Source organism: Limanda limanda, chromosome 1, assembly GCF_963576545.1.
Source record: "Limanda limanda chromosome 1, fLimLim1.1, whole genome shotgun sequence".
Taxonomy (NCBI): domain Eukaryota; kingdom Metazoa; phylum Chordata; class Actinopteri; order Pleuronectiformes; family Pleuronectidae; genus Limanda; species Limanda limanda.
In genome coordinates, this window is record NC_083636.1 from 10,575,667 (window position 1) to 10,593,241 (window position 17,575).

At 42.6% G+C, this 17,575-nt stretch overlaps 1 protein-coding gene across 1 annotated transcript; it reads left to right on the top strand.

The window, feature by feature from the left end:
- The first annotated feature begins 1,655 nt into the window (after positions 1 to 1,655).
- LOC133001566 (ATP-binding cassette sub-family D member 2-like) lies at positions 1,656 to 17,086 on the top strand. Its single transcript, XM_061071176.1, has 10 exons — positions 1,656 to 2,738; positions 3,370 to 3,550; positions 4,061 to 4,182; positions 6,992 to 7,154; positions 7,919 to 8,013; positions 8,767 to 8,912; positions 9,847 to 9,992; positions 11,481 to 11,565; positions 12,001 to 12,126; positions 12,209 to 17,086. The coding sequence occupies exons 1-10, from the start codon at positions 1,797 to 1,799 to the stop codon at positions 12,411 to 12,413; spliced, it is 2,211 nt and encodes a 736-aa protein (XP_060927159.1). The 5' UTR covers positions 1,656 to 1,796; the 3' UTR covers positions 12,414 to 17,086.
- The last annotated feature ends 489 nt before the right edge of the window (positions 17,087 to 17,575 follow it).

Here is a 17,575-nt window from a genome sequence, read left to right on the forward strand (position 1 = left end):
ACAAGTTAATTGTCCTACTGTGTGAATGCGAGGAGACAAGGTTGCCAGGCAACGCGGGACAGAAAAGTAGACCGTGTTCAATGTGATGGATGGGGAGAAAAAATGCTGTTTTAAATCATATAACTGGACCCAATTATTGACTGACCTCAAACTTCAAGACAAAATGGTGAATATCCCTTGTACATGTGAAGGTCTTCTACACAATGACAGTTCAGTAGATCAGGCATCATTTACCTCTAATGTCTCTTTAAACCAAACGCTGTCTTATTTTAGAACATATGACAAGATGGAAAAAATGTCCCTTGTACATCCTACCGCACTAATTAAAGCCTACAACCAGTTGATTTTATCTGATATCAGTGACATTTCTTCAGTTGTGTACCTGAGCTAAGTAGATTCAAAAATAATTGCTAATGTTTATGTATCTTCTTAGTTTGGTTAAACTACATAACCCTTTTAGTCTATACAATCCAGAGGTGAAATCTATCACCTTTTATCCCACTACACTGACCTGACATGTGTAGGCGCATGCTGTTGATTTAGAAATTGACATGAGTGCATTGTGAACACACAAGTGACAACAGTGCTCTGCTCTTATCACAGGTTAACTCTCTTAATTGTGCAATATTCATTCTGTCTGTGCAATACAATGGTTCATGTGCAATAAATTCACTGTACATATTGTATGTACTGTGTACTGGTTTTTATTCCATTCATATTTGTCAATATTATTATATTTAATATTATATTACTGATGCCTATTTTTACTTTTGAATTTCTAATTATCTTATGTTATCTTATCTTATCTGAATGCTCTGACTAAATATTAGTGTGTGAACTAGTGGTGAATGTGTCGCATTTATAAACTCACTTCATTAAAAATATAAATATGTGGTTTAAAGTAAATAATTTAGACTACTTGCATTGCCTGGTCTGTAAAATATACATTTAAATGATTCCTTTCAGGTAAAATTTGTTGTTATTATTATTAGAAACGGAATCCGGTTTTAAGTAGGTTTACACATATAATGAAATTGCTTCGGTTTATTTTTGCAAGTATAAATATTAAACAAATTGAAATAGAAAACATAATTAAATATAAAATAATACATCAAAGATGAGAGTGTCTGTGATATGCTTTTATCTTTTAACATCTGTTTGTTCTCAATATACAATACAATAAAATATAATATAACTTTAGCATCCCAATTGTAATTTGGTATAGGGCAAGTAAAAGGAGACAGAAACAAGATAAAGACATGCACTGACCAAAACCATAACACTTTTTAAAATTGCTTTATTAGTGTATTGTATTTATTGGCTTGTATTTCCCTCCTGTATTTTATTAAGGAGTTTTGCATGCAGCAAACTTACACCCATTCAACTTCCTGTTCACAGTGAATTTGTTTACGTCCGTCACGCAACCAATCGAGTGCTGCCGGGGGCGCGACCAATAAAAACAGCCGATGTGAACGCGTAGGACGAAAATAAGTTGCGTCAAGGTGGCGGAAACGAACCGGGGAAGTGAGCAGGCTGTGGGATGTCACTTTAAAATGATGCAGCTCACACATGGTTGGTGAAATAGTGAAGTTGAAGTTGAGGGTTTTATTTTGACAGGTGGGACCGGAAGTGCAGTGGGTGTACCCCCCTGGATTTGACAGGTGCTACAAAGAGCAGGATGTAACGGTGCAGGAACAGTCAGGAGTCCTCGCTGGGTTCATGTCGACGCGGAGGGTCGGCCTCGGGTGATGGCTGGTGTGTGCACCGTCGGCAGGCTCCACTAACGGTTCAGCAACATGTCCACCATCCTCCAGGCGGCGGCCGGAGTCAGGTGGGACCGCACGGCCGCGGCCAAGCGAGCCGTGCTCCTCGCCGCAGCCGCGTACGGCATCAAAACCCTGTACCCCATCATCTGCAGGCAGCTGGGCAAAGGAGCCGATCCCGGGAGGAGCCGGCTCTCCAAGGCGGAGAATGGCTCGACGTGCTCGGGGAAAGAGCAGCCGGGTACGGTGGCTCTCAGGAAGACATCGCCCGCGGTGAACGCGGCGTTTTTCAAGCAGATCCTCGAACTCGGTAAAATCCTCTTCCCCAAGCTCGTCTCCAAAGAGCTGGCTCTGCTTTCTCTGCACTCGCTGGCGCTGGTGTCCAGGACGTTTCTGTCCATCTACGTGGCGAGCCTGGACGGGAAGATCGTGAAGACCATCGTGGAGAAGGAGCCCCGGAGCTTCATCCTGCAGCTGATCAAATGGCTCCTCATCGCTATCCCGGCCACGTTCGTCAACAGCGCCATCCGGTTCCTCGAGTGCAAGCTGGCTCTGGCCTTCCGCACCCGGCTGGTGAACCATGCCTACCAGACCTACTTCACCGACCAGACCTACTACCGAGTCAGCAACATGGACGGCAGGCTGGCCAATCCGGACCAGTCCCTCACCGAGGACGTGATGATGTTCTCCCAGTCGGTGGCTCACCTCTACTCCAACCTCACCAAGCCCATCCTGGATGTGGTGCTCACCTCCTACACGCTGATCCAGACCGCCAGGTCCCGGGGGGCCAACGCCAGCGGGCCCACCCTGCTGGCCGGGCTGGTGGTGTTCGCCACGGCGAAGGTGCTGCGCGCCTGCTCGCCCAAGTTCGGGAAGCTGGTGGCCGAGGAGGCTCACAGGAAGGGCTACCTGCGCTACGTGCACTCCAGGATCATCGCGAATGCTGAGGAGATCGCTTTCTACAGGGGTCACAAGGTAGGCAAGGGGGGGTGAGGACATGTGGAGTACAGAGGTTGCTGTACAAAATAAAATTACATTACAATAACATAAGATGATCCTTTATTATTCCCACTAAAAGCAACACATTAGGGAACATGTAATATAAATACAAGGAGATATATCTAATAGAAAAATTATAAATAGCAATTATATATGCAGTGAAAGCAGAATATATACAGTGTACTTGGATTGCACATTAGCCATTGAATTAGACTGATAGAAATTAGTATTGCACAGTTAAATTAGTTAAACGTGAGTGCATTTATAGTGTAGTCCCAGAATTGGTGCATGTGGTCTACTGGGAGCAGATTGCCATAGATAGATGAAAAAGATGAAATAAAGTATGAATCGGATCAATCAAAGTGCATTACTAAATACATTAAGTGTGAGGATGCATGGTCAAAACCAACGTATCAAGTATGCATTTGCACAATCCTGAAATCTTTTCAGGTAAAATCTCATTCAACCAACACTGTGGTCAGATAGCAAAGAGATCAGCTGGTGACTTCAGTCAATACAGGTTCAAGCTAAGATTCATTAAATAGTCACTTCCCACACCATTTCCCATCATTTTCTGCTGTATGCTGTAATAAAATGTCTGTTGTAGGTGGAGATGCGTCAGCTGCAGAAGTGCTACCAGGCTCTGGCCGACCAGATGAACCTGATCCTCTCCAAGCGTCTCTGGTACATCATGATCGAGCAGTTCCTCATGAAGTATGTGTGGAGCAGCTGCGGCCTCGTCATGGTCGCCGTGCCCATCATCACAGCCACCGGCTTTGCTGACAATCGTAAGGACTTTTAGTATGTATAAAACGTAAACAGTCATAACTAAAAGCTGAAGCCTGACTTAAAATTTAAAACAAAACCCAGGTCACACATCTTCCTAGCATCTGAAGTGTTAGTGATGTTAATGCTTTTCACAGTGAGGTCCTTAGCGTCTCAGAACCAACAGCTAGTGCTTCCTCCTCAAATGAGCTGATTAGCATGTGTGAAACCGTAAGTGCCTCCCACTCCTCCCTGATGACATTTCAGCTGCATCGAAAGTGTCTGAGTCCCTTTGTTTACTGTACTACCATCGAATGTGAGCACAGCTATTTGTAGAGCTTATTTCCATGGTATTGTAAAGCTCACCGGCACAAGTGTGGGACTGTGGTGTGAACAGGCTCACACGAGGAAGACGTGACACGTTCAGTCACAGTGAACCACGTTTTTGCAGAACATTGCTGTAGTTTTCAGTTTTGTTAAACCACATACTTCCCCCTGTCGCTCTGTCTGTTTCCTCCATGTCCGTCCTCAAGAAACAGCCGACGGTCAGAGGCATGTGAGAGTGAGTGAGAGGACGGAGGCTTTCACCACGGCGCGTAACCTCCTGGCCTCAGGGGCCGATGCCATCGAGAGGATCATGTCCTCCTACAAAGAGGTGAGGACACAGGGATGCTGAAGTTGGTGTAGCATTGCTGAAGCTCAGTGTCAGATGGACTCTCTCTATATCTCTTCATGGGGTTCCGGCATTCTGTTGCCCTCTCATTCTCCCTGTTTTCTATTAAAAGTTATGAATAAAAGACACTAGCTTTTATAGGAAATGCCTAAACAAAAGCAACTTAAAGATAGTTGCATCTAATTTAATTAATTACCATATATAGGCTGTAAAATAAGGTACATGGCCCTATGTACGGATGCTTGAGTTATCCTGCAAGGGACACAGATTCCATTCAAACCCAGCCCTGAGCTGCATGTTATCCTCCGCTCACTCTCCCCATTTTACACTTGACTCTGTCCTTGATAATAAAAGGCTTGATAGTGAAAAAACAACTCAAAATAAACAAGGTTTGAGTAAATGGATATATTCCCTCACAGAAACTTGTTATTTTGAATTGGTCCTGCCCAATCTCTGGTTGTAGCCATTCTCCCCACCTCATGCCCAGATAACTGCACTTCAAAAATATTTTGATAAAAGTAGTTTAGCGACTATTTTGATGATCGTTAAATTTCATTATTCAAGCGGCAATGTCAAACAGACTCTGAATTCAGCGCCCACAGATATTCACATGATCAGCAGATGCATCAGCACGAGTGGTTGAGTCATTTGATTGACCCGTGTGGACAGATGGACGGGTTGCATGGAGTGATTGACAGCTGCGTGCTGATTATCCATCTTTGTCCTTTCCTTCTCCACTAACTGACCACACATGCACGGGAAAGTGTTTGAGTCCAGAGACTAAAAAAAGCAGAGAAAGAAAAAGAAGTCAATGAATGAAAGGCCTTGTTCACTCGGGGCCAAATCCCTGATCTCCTGTTGCATTTTAATCCCCCCCCCCTAAAAAAATAGCAAGACCCATTCATGCATTCTCTCTCTCTACGGCTACATTTTAAGTTCCATAAGAGGATTTAGCAGAGGCATGTTAGTGATGAAGCTGTATTGCATTGCAGATGGTTCCTACTTGTCTCCTTTTTACCGTAGGCCCGACCTACCCTGTTTTTTGGCTTGTATTTATTCTCAATCCATCCTTTAATTCCCTTTGTAAAGTATGAAGCTTTTGGGCATGAGACAAGTCGCGTCCAGTGTGTTGATCTGTGTCTGTGAAGAGTCGTAGATGACTGCGCTTGTGGTGATAAAGAGGAGGAATTGAAACTTTTTTTAAGTGGAGCAGGTTCCTTTACTGTGAGTCATCTCTTAGAATCTTCCCATTGTAACACTTGTCTCCAACACACACAAAGCTGAGTTCCACAAACACACAGGAGGTTTAAACTGCTGTGACACTTTTAGAACACACATCACAAGTAAGACATTTTATTCCAGTGATGTGCAAGTCTGTGGCTGAGCAGATTTGCCTTTTTACATTGCAACTATCTGGTGCTAAGCACCTCCTGGAAGATTCAAGTTTTAGCCTGCACGCAGCTCTGGTTGGTGAGTGCCATTTGCCAACAGCAGCAAGCCGCTGCCTGTCAGGCCGAGTGACGTGTGAGCGTGTGTGCGATTTAACAGGCAGCAGGGATAGAGCACATTCCTCAATCGCCTCTAAACACACATGGCTGTTGATACGACAGTGTGAATTTGTTTGTTGTGCGTGTGTGTGGGTGAGTGGTCAGATAGACCTATGACACGTCCCAGCGTGTTGTAGTTGGTTACTCATCTTGTAGACTCAGCTTTGTTTCCCCTTTTGGTTCTTCGCAGGTCTGTTCCATCCCAATATAGAAATCAAACCTGAATTTTTTTCCTCATCTGAAATGTCTTCAGATTTCTTTTCCTGAAAATTCATGCTGAATAATCCAGGTGATTGGTTAGATCCATAGGTTGGATCAGATTGGTCTTGTGACTGCATTCGATTGAACAGAGGAATCATTAATAGGAATCAATTCCTCAAGATTGAATGTAATGCCTTTCATGTCACTGCAGGACAACTGTGTGTGTGTGTGTTTGTGTGTGTGTCTCTGTGTGTCTGTGTGTCTGTGTGTCCGTCCAGAGCTCCTTCTCTCAGGGCTTAACCAGGCTGTGAATAATCCTCCATCTGTTGATCTTCCAGCCCACACTTCAGCATCTCTTCCTCACTTTCCTTCTCTTTCTCTCCAGCGCTCACACGCTCTGTCAAATATTATGTTCTTTGGCAAATGAGAAAAGACTAATAACAGATGGACTGGCCTGTTTGAACAAGAACATCAGCAGTGGGCACTTGATCACTATACTAGCCTCTTTTTTTGAGCAATAAGGACTTCAGTTTTGTCCAGCACACTTTTTGCTAAAGAGAATATATATTGATTCATTGTTTACCTACTTGCTCCCAATTGCTTAATTAATACACAGGTCACCCTTTTACATGAGTCCAGTCTTTCCCTCCTTATTTCTTCCATCTCTGCAGGCCCATGTGGTGCCTGTGAATTCCCAGAATTAGTGTTTTGTTAATACAGTCAAGCTGTGTAAACAGCCAGCATTGTCTCGCTGCAGGGTGCAGAACCAAATACAAAGCAAGAGGGTGATTCTTCTGTATATTCTGTCCCCCTATTTTTTTAAGTTTCAGTTTATTTATTTCAATTTTAATCTTTAAGGTATTTGTTTTTTTGAGTGTATCTTATTACATATTCTTTCAGTGAAAACGATTACAATTGCTCTCCTACATCCTCTTAATCATCTTACTTACTCTATTGATCAATTCATTCTTTCTGACCTCTGTCACAGTCACCTTAACATCCCTCAGAATGTGACCGTTGACCCTGTGTGTGTTTTGGCACAGATCACCGAGTTGGCAGGTTACACCGCACGGGTCCACAACATGTTTGAGGTGTTCGAGGACGTCCAGAGGGGGGTTTACAAGCGCTCTACGCTATCGCTCACAACTGGAGCAGAGAAAAAGAGCAAGCCTGAGATGCACATAGATGGACCGCTGGAGATAAAGGGTAGGTCTGTTCTGCTGCACACACAAATGCACCTCCTGCCAAAATAAAATATGCAGAAAAGATGTGTGCGGTAGTTGCCAGCCCCATCCTTGTTGGGCAAATCATAACCACTTCTTCTGTCTGCAGTACAGTATGAAGGACAAACAATTATATAATCCTGAATAAATAAATAATTATAGTTTGCGATGTAAAAATACAAATAAATGTATGTGTTTAGTTATTGCGACCACTATTTTCTATAGATTTGATTGGCTTGAGAAAACATCAACACTGAGTTAAGGGACAATTGTTTAAATGTTTAGTTTAATCATCTGGATCAGAGCCCTTCATATATTCAGTCTTGTAGCAGCCACTCTCTTATACCTACCAAGAGATGGACTTTGCACGCTGACTACAGGCTACAATTTCCCTTTCAATTTTTATGCATGTTGCAAAACCCTTATGTGGGGCACCCTGCGTAAGCAGAATAAATTCCTTGATCAACAACGTGCAACAAGCAACAGCATCAAGGTCAAAGGTCAGATTTATTGCTTAAAGAGCATTTGATCCTGGAATGAATATCCAGTAAGAGGGCACTGTTAAGCAAACAGTTAAATGGTAAAAGGGGATATAACCCTATAATTCCTGCTTTGAAGGAATTATCCCTTCTGTACTATACTTGCCTTGGCTGTGAGAGTCTAATCCTCCTATACACATGCACTCACACATTTACACAAGCATTTTTGTGTTCCTCATCTATGTCTTTCTTTCCTTTGTGTCTCAAGGTGAAGTAATAGATGTGGACCAAGGCATTGTGTGTGAAAATGTACCAATCATCACACCCAACGGGGATGTAGTGGTGTCTTGTTTGAATTTTAAGGTGAGTCGGCTCTTAGCCATATTTTTGCTTAAGTCCTTTCAGTTAAATTGAAAATGCACCAGATTTGTCCATTATTCAAGCATCAAAATTCATGTTATATAACATATTAAAATGAGATAATACATTTGTATTCAAGACTTTCAGCTTTTTTCTGAACATGACTTCTTCATCAAACCCCTGGAGATTTTGGTCAAGGTGGCATTTATTAGAATTTTAGAAAAATCCTCTGGTCTCATTAGGAAAGAGATTCTTCCTCTGGGTGTCAGGGTGTCGGCTGCTGTAATGAGCAGAAAAAAACACTTCAAATGTTATTAGGATATACATACCTTTCCTCTACATGCGGTATATAATGCAATATTTGTGGATTAAATAGAGCTGCTCAATAGTTATAAAGAATTTTGCATTTTTATCTATGCATTCAGTGCATGTTCTGCATATTTCTGACTTAAACAAAGAGGCTGATGGTCTGCTGATCCTAGTGCTATGTTCTTCAGGTGTGGATAAATCAGTTATATTGATTTCACTGCAAAGTAGAATGGCAAACAGAAATGTGGACGCATACAGTAACAGTTACAGATTTTATGCTTTAGATTTTCTAATTGAAATGTGAATAAGATACATGCTGCAGATGTAGAGCCACATACCCACTGATGCTTCCTATCTCTCCACAACTTTATTTACTAATGACTTCCTCTAATGAGGCTGACCTCTGACTCCACTCCAGGAGGATTAATACATTGTTGTCTGTTTCAGGTGGAGGAGGCCATGCACCTATTGATCACGGGGCCTAACGGCTGCGGGAAGAGCTCTCTGTTCAGGATCCTCAGCGGCCTGTGGCCTGTTTACGGCGGCCGACTATACAAACCATCTCCTCAGCATATGTTCTACATACCTCAGAGGTACACACACAAGCACACACACTCTCACACATCAATGTGTCATACTAAAACAGCTGTTAGGGTTTGATCATTGTACCGGTGAACCGACAAGTAACTTAATCTAATTGTAACAGGACCTGTGTGTGTGTTACTGCGTGTGAGGCTGGTAAAGCGATACTAGAGCACTTGCCACTGTGAAATATTTACAACCCAGACAAGACTTGAAATAAAGACTTTAAATACTTCCAGTAACATTTTTGTCATTTTACTCCTTCGAGTAGAAAAATAAAGGAACATTTTGTTAAATACTACAAGGTGAAACTATTTTAGAGTTTTGTTTATCTTTATAGACAGTTTTGCAGTTGATAGTAAATATCAGTGCACTGTCTCCTTGAGGTGAGACTCTACATCAATAAAGAAATGAGCCATTGTCCAGTGCATCATTTGCTCCAGTGATCTATGAAAACAGTTGAATGATTAAGGGTAACTGGAAATGTTGGATCGACTGACCATTTGGAATAAAAGGTACCTTATACGTTATATTATTCAATCATAGAATGATAATATCAAAATATTGCATTAAGTCAAGCTGCTTTCAGACATGCCCTTTGTTTTTCAAAATTTAGAACAGTTTTGTGTAAATATTCAAGTAGGAGCCCTGCAGTCATGTAATCCTACACTGGGCTTCTTAGATCTGCTGACTCAGCAGAATCCCTCCTGCAGCGCGGTAAATATTTTATACATAGGATGAAGCAGGCACCTGGCCGCTGTAACACAATCCCATACATTATCCACAATAGAAACAGCAGAAGCATAACACACACATTCTTGATCAGCTCATTATTTTCTGTAGTGTAAGAAGCACTTAATGAAACAAGGGGTTAACAAAGAAACACTGTGTGTGTGTGCGTTTGTGTGTGTGTGCGTGTGCGTGTGTGTGCGTGTGCTTCTCCAGGCCCTACATGTCCATGGGTTCACTGCGGGACCAGGTGATCTACCCAGACTCCGTGGAGGACATGGCTGCCAGGGGCATGAGTGACAAAGACATAGAGGCCATCTTGGACATCGTCAACCTCAACCAGATTGTCACCAGAGAGGGAGGTAGGATAAATAATAACGGCAGCTTTACAAATATGTGAGCTGTGTGTTTGTGAAAGGCTGAAGAAAACAGCTGGAGCTTAAATAGCTCAGGCAATGTGACCCCCCGCTTCATACTAACTACAGACCTATTTTCAAAGAAAAAATAGTTTATAACTGCAACTTGTAAACGTCCTTATCTTCGATAAATTCCAGTCTGGTTTTCGTTCGAGACGTAGCAATGAAACTGCCCCACTCAGGGTTACAAATGATTTTTTAATGCATTCCGATGCTGGGGAATGTTCACTTCTGTTGCTGCTTAACCTTAGTGTAGCTTACAACACTGTAGACTACTCTATCCTCTTTAGTAGGCTTCAGCAAAGGGCTGGTGTAACAGGGACTGCTCTTGACTGGTGGAGTTTCTCTGTTGCCATTGATAATTTTGTGTCCTCATCGGCTCGGCTGCAGTGACTCAGGGAGCTTTTTCCCTGTACACGCTCCCCCTTAGTCAATTCAAGTATATTTCTAATCAGTGTTATGCGGATGATATGCAGCTGTACCTTTCCTTCCAACCCAACAAACTCTACCATATCATTGCCTGATAGCTATCAAGGACTGGATGTCTGACAATTTCCTCCAACTGAACCAGGATAAAACAACAGTTTTGAGTGTGAGTCTTACAAAACAGTGTCTTGGCCATTTAGCTGGAAATGTTAAGCTAGGGGTTAGCAGGATATTTTGGCCTCATTTCTGGCCAGTGGGAGGAAGTGAGACATCATACGTTGCCTTAATTTAAGATTTTCTATCTTATTTAGATCTTTATTTATTCAGTGTAGCTGAAGCATTGTCTTCTCTCTCTTTTTCTCTTGATGGAGGACCACTGGTAGTTGCAGACATTTCCCCTGAGGGATCTTGATAAAATAAGTCAGGGAACTCTTAGGACTGATGTCTATGAGTGTGTGAAATTTGGTTCATATTTGCATCCTGTAACTACACTGAGCCGCTCTCACCTCTCACTGCCACGAACAAACAAACAGGCCTATTGTTGAAAACCAACTACTGTTTAGAGCTTAGAGGGTTTAATGTATGAATGGCCGCACTGTGGAAATGTTAGGAAATGTCCTTATGATGCACACGGATCAATTCACGCAAATGCAATCACGCATATGGGCACGCATGCAGTTTAAGTGGGGGGACCTGGGTCTGTTTCATCTGTGAACATGTTTTCAGGAGGGAACAGTCCAACTGTGACACAGTGCACCTCGACTGGTTCAACCTTTTGGCAAACATCACATATCAGTCTTCCAGTCCTTTGTTTAAACAACCACACAAAACCACTCTGTACAACCGGTCTGTTTGCATTTTAATTATGTTATGACATCACTAAAAACACATGGTTGATTGACTATGTGAAGGTTTAATGCAGCCCAGTGTCTTTTGTGTCCCATTATGCTCTACATGCTGCTCCACACACCTTAAGAGTGTACAACGCCCTTTTTTTGTGTTGACCAGGTTGGGATGCTGAGCTGGACTGGAAAGATGTGCTGTCAGGAGGCGAGAAGCAGAGGATGGGCATGGCTCGCATGTTTTACCACAGGTAAGGAGGAGCACACTGGGCATTCTACATTCTACTCAGCTGACGTCTCTGCTACACTTTGACAATTAATCAAACGTATTTTTACACTTTTTGTTTGTAGTCGTTGTCATAGTATCAGCACTGATTATAGTGACTTCTTTTCTTAAATTGCTAAAATCAAAGCACAGCTGCACAAGATTCATTCAGCCCCTCCCAACTCCTTTCTCTCTCTACCTGTCTCTCTGTTGTTGGTGTTCGACTGTATGTCAGGGACTTGTTTTGTGCTTGGAGTCGCCACCCTGTCTCTGGCATTGGGATAACATGGACCTTGAGTCTCTATCTTTCATAAAACAATAATAATCTTGACATGACTTGGTGACCCAGACATGTTATCTGCATGAGTTTTCATCTGAATGAAGAACAATTATTTAATTTGACCCCCCCTGTGTGCGTCAGGCCGAAATATGCCCTTCTGGATGAGTGCACCAGCGCTGTGAGCATTGACGTGGAGGGAAAGATTTTCCAGGCTGCCAAGGACGCCGGCATCTCCCTGCTCTCCATCACGCACAGACCCTCCCTGTGGTGAGACAGAGTATATGTTCCAGTGTCTTTTGTGAGATGAGATATTGTAGTTTTTCTTGACATTGCTCCTCTCCACCTCCAGGAAGTACCACACCCACCTGCTGCAGTTTGACGGCGAGGGAGGCTGGCGCTTCGAGCAGCTGGACACGGCGACGCGCCTCACCCTCACCGAGGAGAAGCAGCGGCTGGAGTCGCAGCTGGCCGGCATTCCCAAGATGCAGCACCGGCTCAACGAGCTCTGCAAGATCCTGGGAGACGACTCTGTCCTTAAAACAACCGAGGAGTGAGAGAGTGAGACAAATGAAAGAGGGGAGGCAGGGGCCCAGAGGGGACAAAGACACAAGGGTGGGAGCGGAAGACGAAGTGGAGGGAGACCGGGGAGAGGAGAGTGTGTGAGATGGAGAGGCAGTGAATGAAAAAAGAAATCTGGAGGGGGTTGGTTAGTGGGTTATTCTGCTTGTTAGATTTTTTTTTCTTTAGCTCCGAGCCCCTTCTGACAAAGCAGGGGAGCTTTTAATGCCAACTCCTCTTTCGGCTCTCAGCTCTCCCTCTTCTTCTTTTTCATCTTTCCACTCAGAGAAGTGGAAGGGGGAGGGGCGTGTTGAAGCAGATTCATGATGGTCTTAGCCTACATATATATATATATACACATATATACATCAACTGCAAGATGATTTAGCAGAACGGTCACATCTAAGTTTGTTTTACAGCACTTTACTCTGCTTCTAGAGAGCTTTTGTGTTTGTTGTGGTCGCTCGCTGTGAAATAAGTTGATCGCTTTATTTAGCTGGAAAACGTTTTAACATAGAGCCACTAAATGTTGTCCGAAGCAGTATTCCAATCCACGGCCAGTACGCCGAGCTGTGCAGGATCCACGTTTGTTTTTCCTTCTAGGTAGATTTTTAACGTGACCTCTTTGTTGTCGAGGGGTTCACAAGAGACTATCCTTAGAAAGGTCACAATAGGCCTTTGCTTGGTTTGTGTACAATCCTCCTCAACACATCGTTGTAGCCCCTGGTAACTTAACGTACAAGACCCCCTGAACTACTCGTTTGGGCCTAGTTGCAGACTTACACAAGGCCAGCAAAGAATAAGAGCAGAGGTCTGATTAAAGAGCTCCAAACCTATAGCTCTGTGGTTTATTCAACAAAGGGCAGAAGAGGTATTCTGCTGTGAACACTCACACTAAACACCGCACGCGAGCAGGTAGCCTTTCAGACAGTGTAAGTGTCAGATGCACAAATAAGCAATGGCCACCTGCTGAAGTTCACCCTCCTCCTCCTCCTCCTCCTCCTCGTGTTGACACAAAGCACGCTCACGTGTCCGCTGCGTGTCACACGCCTGCTGGGACTCCACCTCATGCTCTGCGAGTTCTCCTGAGGACCCGGGAGCACATGAACACACAGTGATACTCGACCATGAACTGATAACCAATCAGCAGCCTCTGCAGTGAACAGAGCTCTCATATACATTTTGATATAATGTAAAAAAAAAAGGACTTTATTTCTCAACTCTCTGCAATGTAAGCAGATGAATCGCTAAATATCAAGAAGTGTATGGTGACATGCACGTAAATATTCCAGTTTATACTCCACATGTTATTATCTTATATTATAAGAGGCCTAATTGGCTGCACTAGATTTGCATATTTCATTATTTGGCTGATATACAGTGATGAAGAGCGAGGATCAGGCTGGTCTAGACTGAAGCGTTCTAATGGCTTACGTGAGGTACTGCTGGTTTTCCTGCTGCTGTCAGAGTTCCGTTGTTTTTCCTTCTCGTTGTTGCCAGCAACTTACCTGAAGTTGTGATACTGTGAAAGTAGTGATTTATTACATTAACATTATTTGTGTTTTCTTGATGAGAAAACACTGTTTTTTCTTTCTTGTAGTGCTTCTAAGCTGTGTCTGCTCATGTTACGTACAAGGTGTTCTTTTATTTTCATGGTTCCAACACGTGCACCTGCTTCCTAGTTTTGTAAATCAGGACCCTACATCCACACTGCTCATTTTGGTTTGAAAACCCAACACTGTTCTCTCCCTCATTCATTCAGCTGCAGAGTAGACAATCTGCCTTCTGTTCACATTTGCACAGCCACGTCCAGTGCACATAAATTGACACGGATTATTTATGATTTGGAGCCAAAAGGTCGTTTTAGTTTAAAAACCAACACATATTAGCACGGTAGTAGCCTCAGATAGTTCTGGGTTCAGTGGGACAGCGGATCATGTGCTCCATTGTCCCATTCCTTCATCGTCCTCAGATTTCACTATAGACACATGGATAGATATAGACCAATGCGTGCTGTCGTTCATCCTGATTCTAAATCAAAACAAGTGATTCAAATGATCAGCAAAACCCACGCTTGACATTTTTTGTTTTTGTTCACTTTTAATTCTACGTTGATTCCGTAGAATTCATTAACATGTGATTTGGCACATTAGAAACATGTTGTGGTGAAATCTGTATATATATTCATGACATCATCCAGATGTTGCAGGACACACAGGATTTTTTTTTAGAGATGTTCCTCTACCATTTTTTTCTCCTCTGCAGATTCCAATATCTGGACTCTGCCGATACTAACACGATTCATATTAAGAGCGTGAAAAATTGCCAAATTGCTGATATTTAGTTGAGCTCTGGCAAACGCTACACTACTGGAAATCAAAACGATTCTTGTCTGTAGCACAACTTCTGTTTTGGAGCAGCAGAGGAGTAGGGATCTGGGGACAGGGAAAAAACCTGCAGGTTTATCTGTGTGAGATAATATTGTTAGGATGGTTGGTATCAGTGACCCAGTATGAGTCTTTTCCTGGAACATTGACAACATCTTTATCTTAATGTCACACTGTACTGATTACATCACTCAGCCCATGTCACTGGCAAGGCGCAGGGGTGCGCACGGTGTGATTATATGAAGTCCTGTCACTGGTTAGAGTGCCGCTGTTTATTTAACGTGCACGCCGCTGCCACCATGTGGGTGTCTCTTCAAAGAGATTGGACAATCGGTTACATCACCAGTGGACTCCTGTTTCCAACACTACGGCTTATTATTGTAATTCAGAGAAATGCTTAATGACAACTAATTTAACTCCACCTTCATCCTCTGATTTGCTGGAACCTGTAGTGAACGCTGTTTGGTATGCACGTCAAAGTTTAATGACTCCCTAGGGCCTCTTCTCCAGCCTGAGCTCGGACTGCATCCAAGAATCCAGCAGTGCCACATCCCTCCTCCATTGAGATTCTTTTTTTTAAAGCTTTGAAACCTCCTCTTTTGGCTTTTAGTTCAGGAGGAAAGAATTTCAGAGCATTTGAATGCAGCTCTGGTCCGATCGGGACGACGGCTGCGGGGTCACTGAAGGACAAACTGAGACTTTGGTTCCCCTGAAATGTGACTGAAGACAAAATGTCAAATGAATTCCTTTAACATCTAAAGGAACAGTAGCTTGAATGCTTTTAAAGATAATAATTACGCTTTTAGTTGGTATTGAAATGAGCGCCTTGGGCATTACGTACAGAACCAGTCAGTCAGACTCTGTTGACAGGAGGACAGACGAGCCGCTGAATGACGCAGAGTCTGCAAAGACACACTGGAACACAAGGTCAGCTCCAGAGCAGATAGTTCCTGAAACACATAGCAATGAATTATAGGCAGTAATTGGGCTTGAATCACTTTGAAAGGATGGGATAAGAAAAGATGAGGTGTCCATTTATTGCAGTCTTCTTTCGGTTCTGAAATCATGTGTCAAAGTGCTTTTTCACCAAAACTTGTCACACTACATATATTGTCACTATCAGGCAAAGAGGGGACTGTGGGTTTAGAAGAGTGAACCCTACGTGTGCATTGGAAATGATTAAATCAGGGCTTAACTGTTATCCAAATGATCGCACAGGATAAACTACAATAGAGCAAGGCCCCAAAATCCTGCATCAAGATTCAAATGTTATTAATCCTGACTGATGAATTAAATAATACATCAATGCATGTTGGAAAATGTAAAAAGTTACAAGGCATTTTGTCCGAGTCAGAACCGAAAGTGGATGCTGCAGAAGACTCCAGCCTCCACATGCTCAAAGCCCCCCTGCTAAGGAAAGTGATGAGAAGGATACGTTACTGTGTAATCCTGCTAAACAAAGAGGGTGAAAAGTGGTGATAATTGTCCATGGGTGAGGTTGTCAGGGATTAAAACGTCTATATCACTTAACATGGCACCTCATCAGTTATTGTCCCCCCCAGGCCACAAGTACAGAAAGCTCACTACTCCGTGTGACCCTGCTGTGTACAGTAATGACATCCTTACTAACAACACGTTGACACTGAAACCCTGATTCTCTGTTTGTAAGTAAGAGATTGAATGTGTCCATTATGTATGAGAAGACAATGAATACATGTGGTCTACATACAGGTTTTATTTTTGTTGTTTGACAATGAAGAGTTTTATAAATGTGTTCCTAGTGCATGTAGAGCTTTCAGAGCGTCGGATTGACTGGACATGTGATGTGTGACCTGAGATCACGAGACGGGAAAATGCTTCTCAATCTGAACTGTCATTCCAGTGGTGCGGGAAAGTCCGATCAATACTTACGAAAGTTTGATCGTTTCTGAGTTATTGATGCGAGTGCCTGGAACACAGAACGTGGAGCGATTCTCCCTCAAAGCCAGGGATTATTACAGTTTATATCTCACACATAGTTACTTTCAGAAGAGCTCTGTTTGCAATCAAACTCCAATATGTAGAAATATTTTATATTATGAATTGCTGTAATATTAGTGCAGACCTCCTCTACTGAAATCTCATTGTGCATGTGTAGTGATCTGTCTTCTTTAATCTTAGACTCGGGAGGTACATTGACGTACGGGGCATCAGTTCAAAGAATCATGTGCTGAACCACTTTACGTTGAAAAATGAAGATGTTTTTTCATGTAAATAAAATGATACAATGCAGCTTTGAAAAATTAGTTGTTGTGTATTCATTGCCTCCGTTGGTCATCCACCCACCCTCTTCAATAATGTCCATCAAATATAGGCTTGTCTGCTGTTAATATGTGAATGATAAATAAATGACATGTCAAGTAATTGTTGAACTGTTGATATGCTTCTAATAGCTCTTTTATTTCATAAGATAAGATACAACACTACTTTAACGATGTTCATTAATTAACAATAAAAGTAAGATAATTCCATAAAGATAAAAAAGATACTACAAACTGGAAGAGGTAGTGTCCACAAAACTGTCCATTGTCAAAAACACATACTAGAGGCAAGTTTTCAGTTTGTAGTATATTCAAACTGGAATGAACTGCCTTGTGTTATATTATTAGTGTTGTGTAATATTCTTAAAAAACACTTAAACATCTACTGTAGTACTGCACATACTGCATGCAAGTGTGTAGTGAGACTGGGACACAACAGTGAAATATGACCAAGTTGGCAGCACGTCAAAG

Excerpts from the sequence above, each read along its gene's own strand:
- LOC133001566 (XM_061071176.1), top strand. The coding sequence starts at position 1,797 with ATGTCCACCATCCTCCAGGCGGCGGCCGGAGTCAGGTGGGACCGCACG. Across the intron at positions 8,014-8,766 it reads TGTCTTGTTTGAATTTTAAG|GTGGAGGAGGCCATGCACCT; the intron begins GTGAGTCGGCTC and ends TGTCTGTTTCAG. Across the intron at positions 9,993-11,480 it reads GATTGTCACCAGAGAGGGAG|GTTGGGATGCTGAGCTGGAC; the intron begins GTAGGATAAATA and ends TGTGTTGACCAG.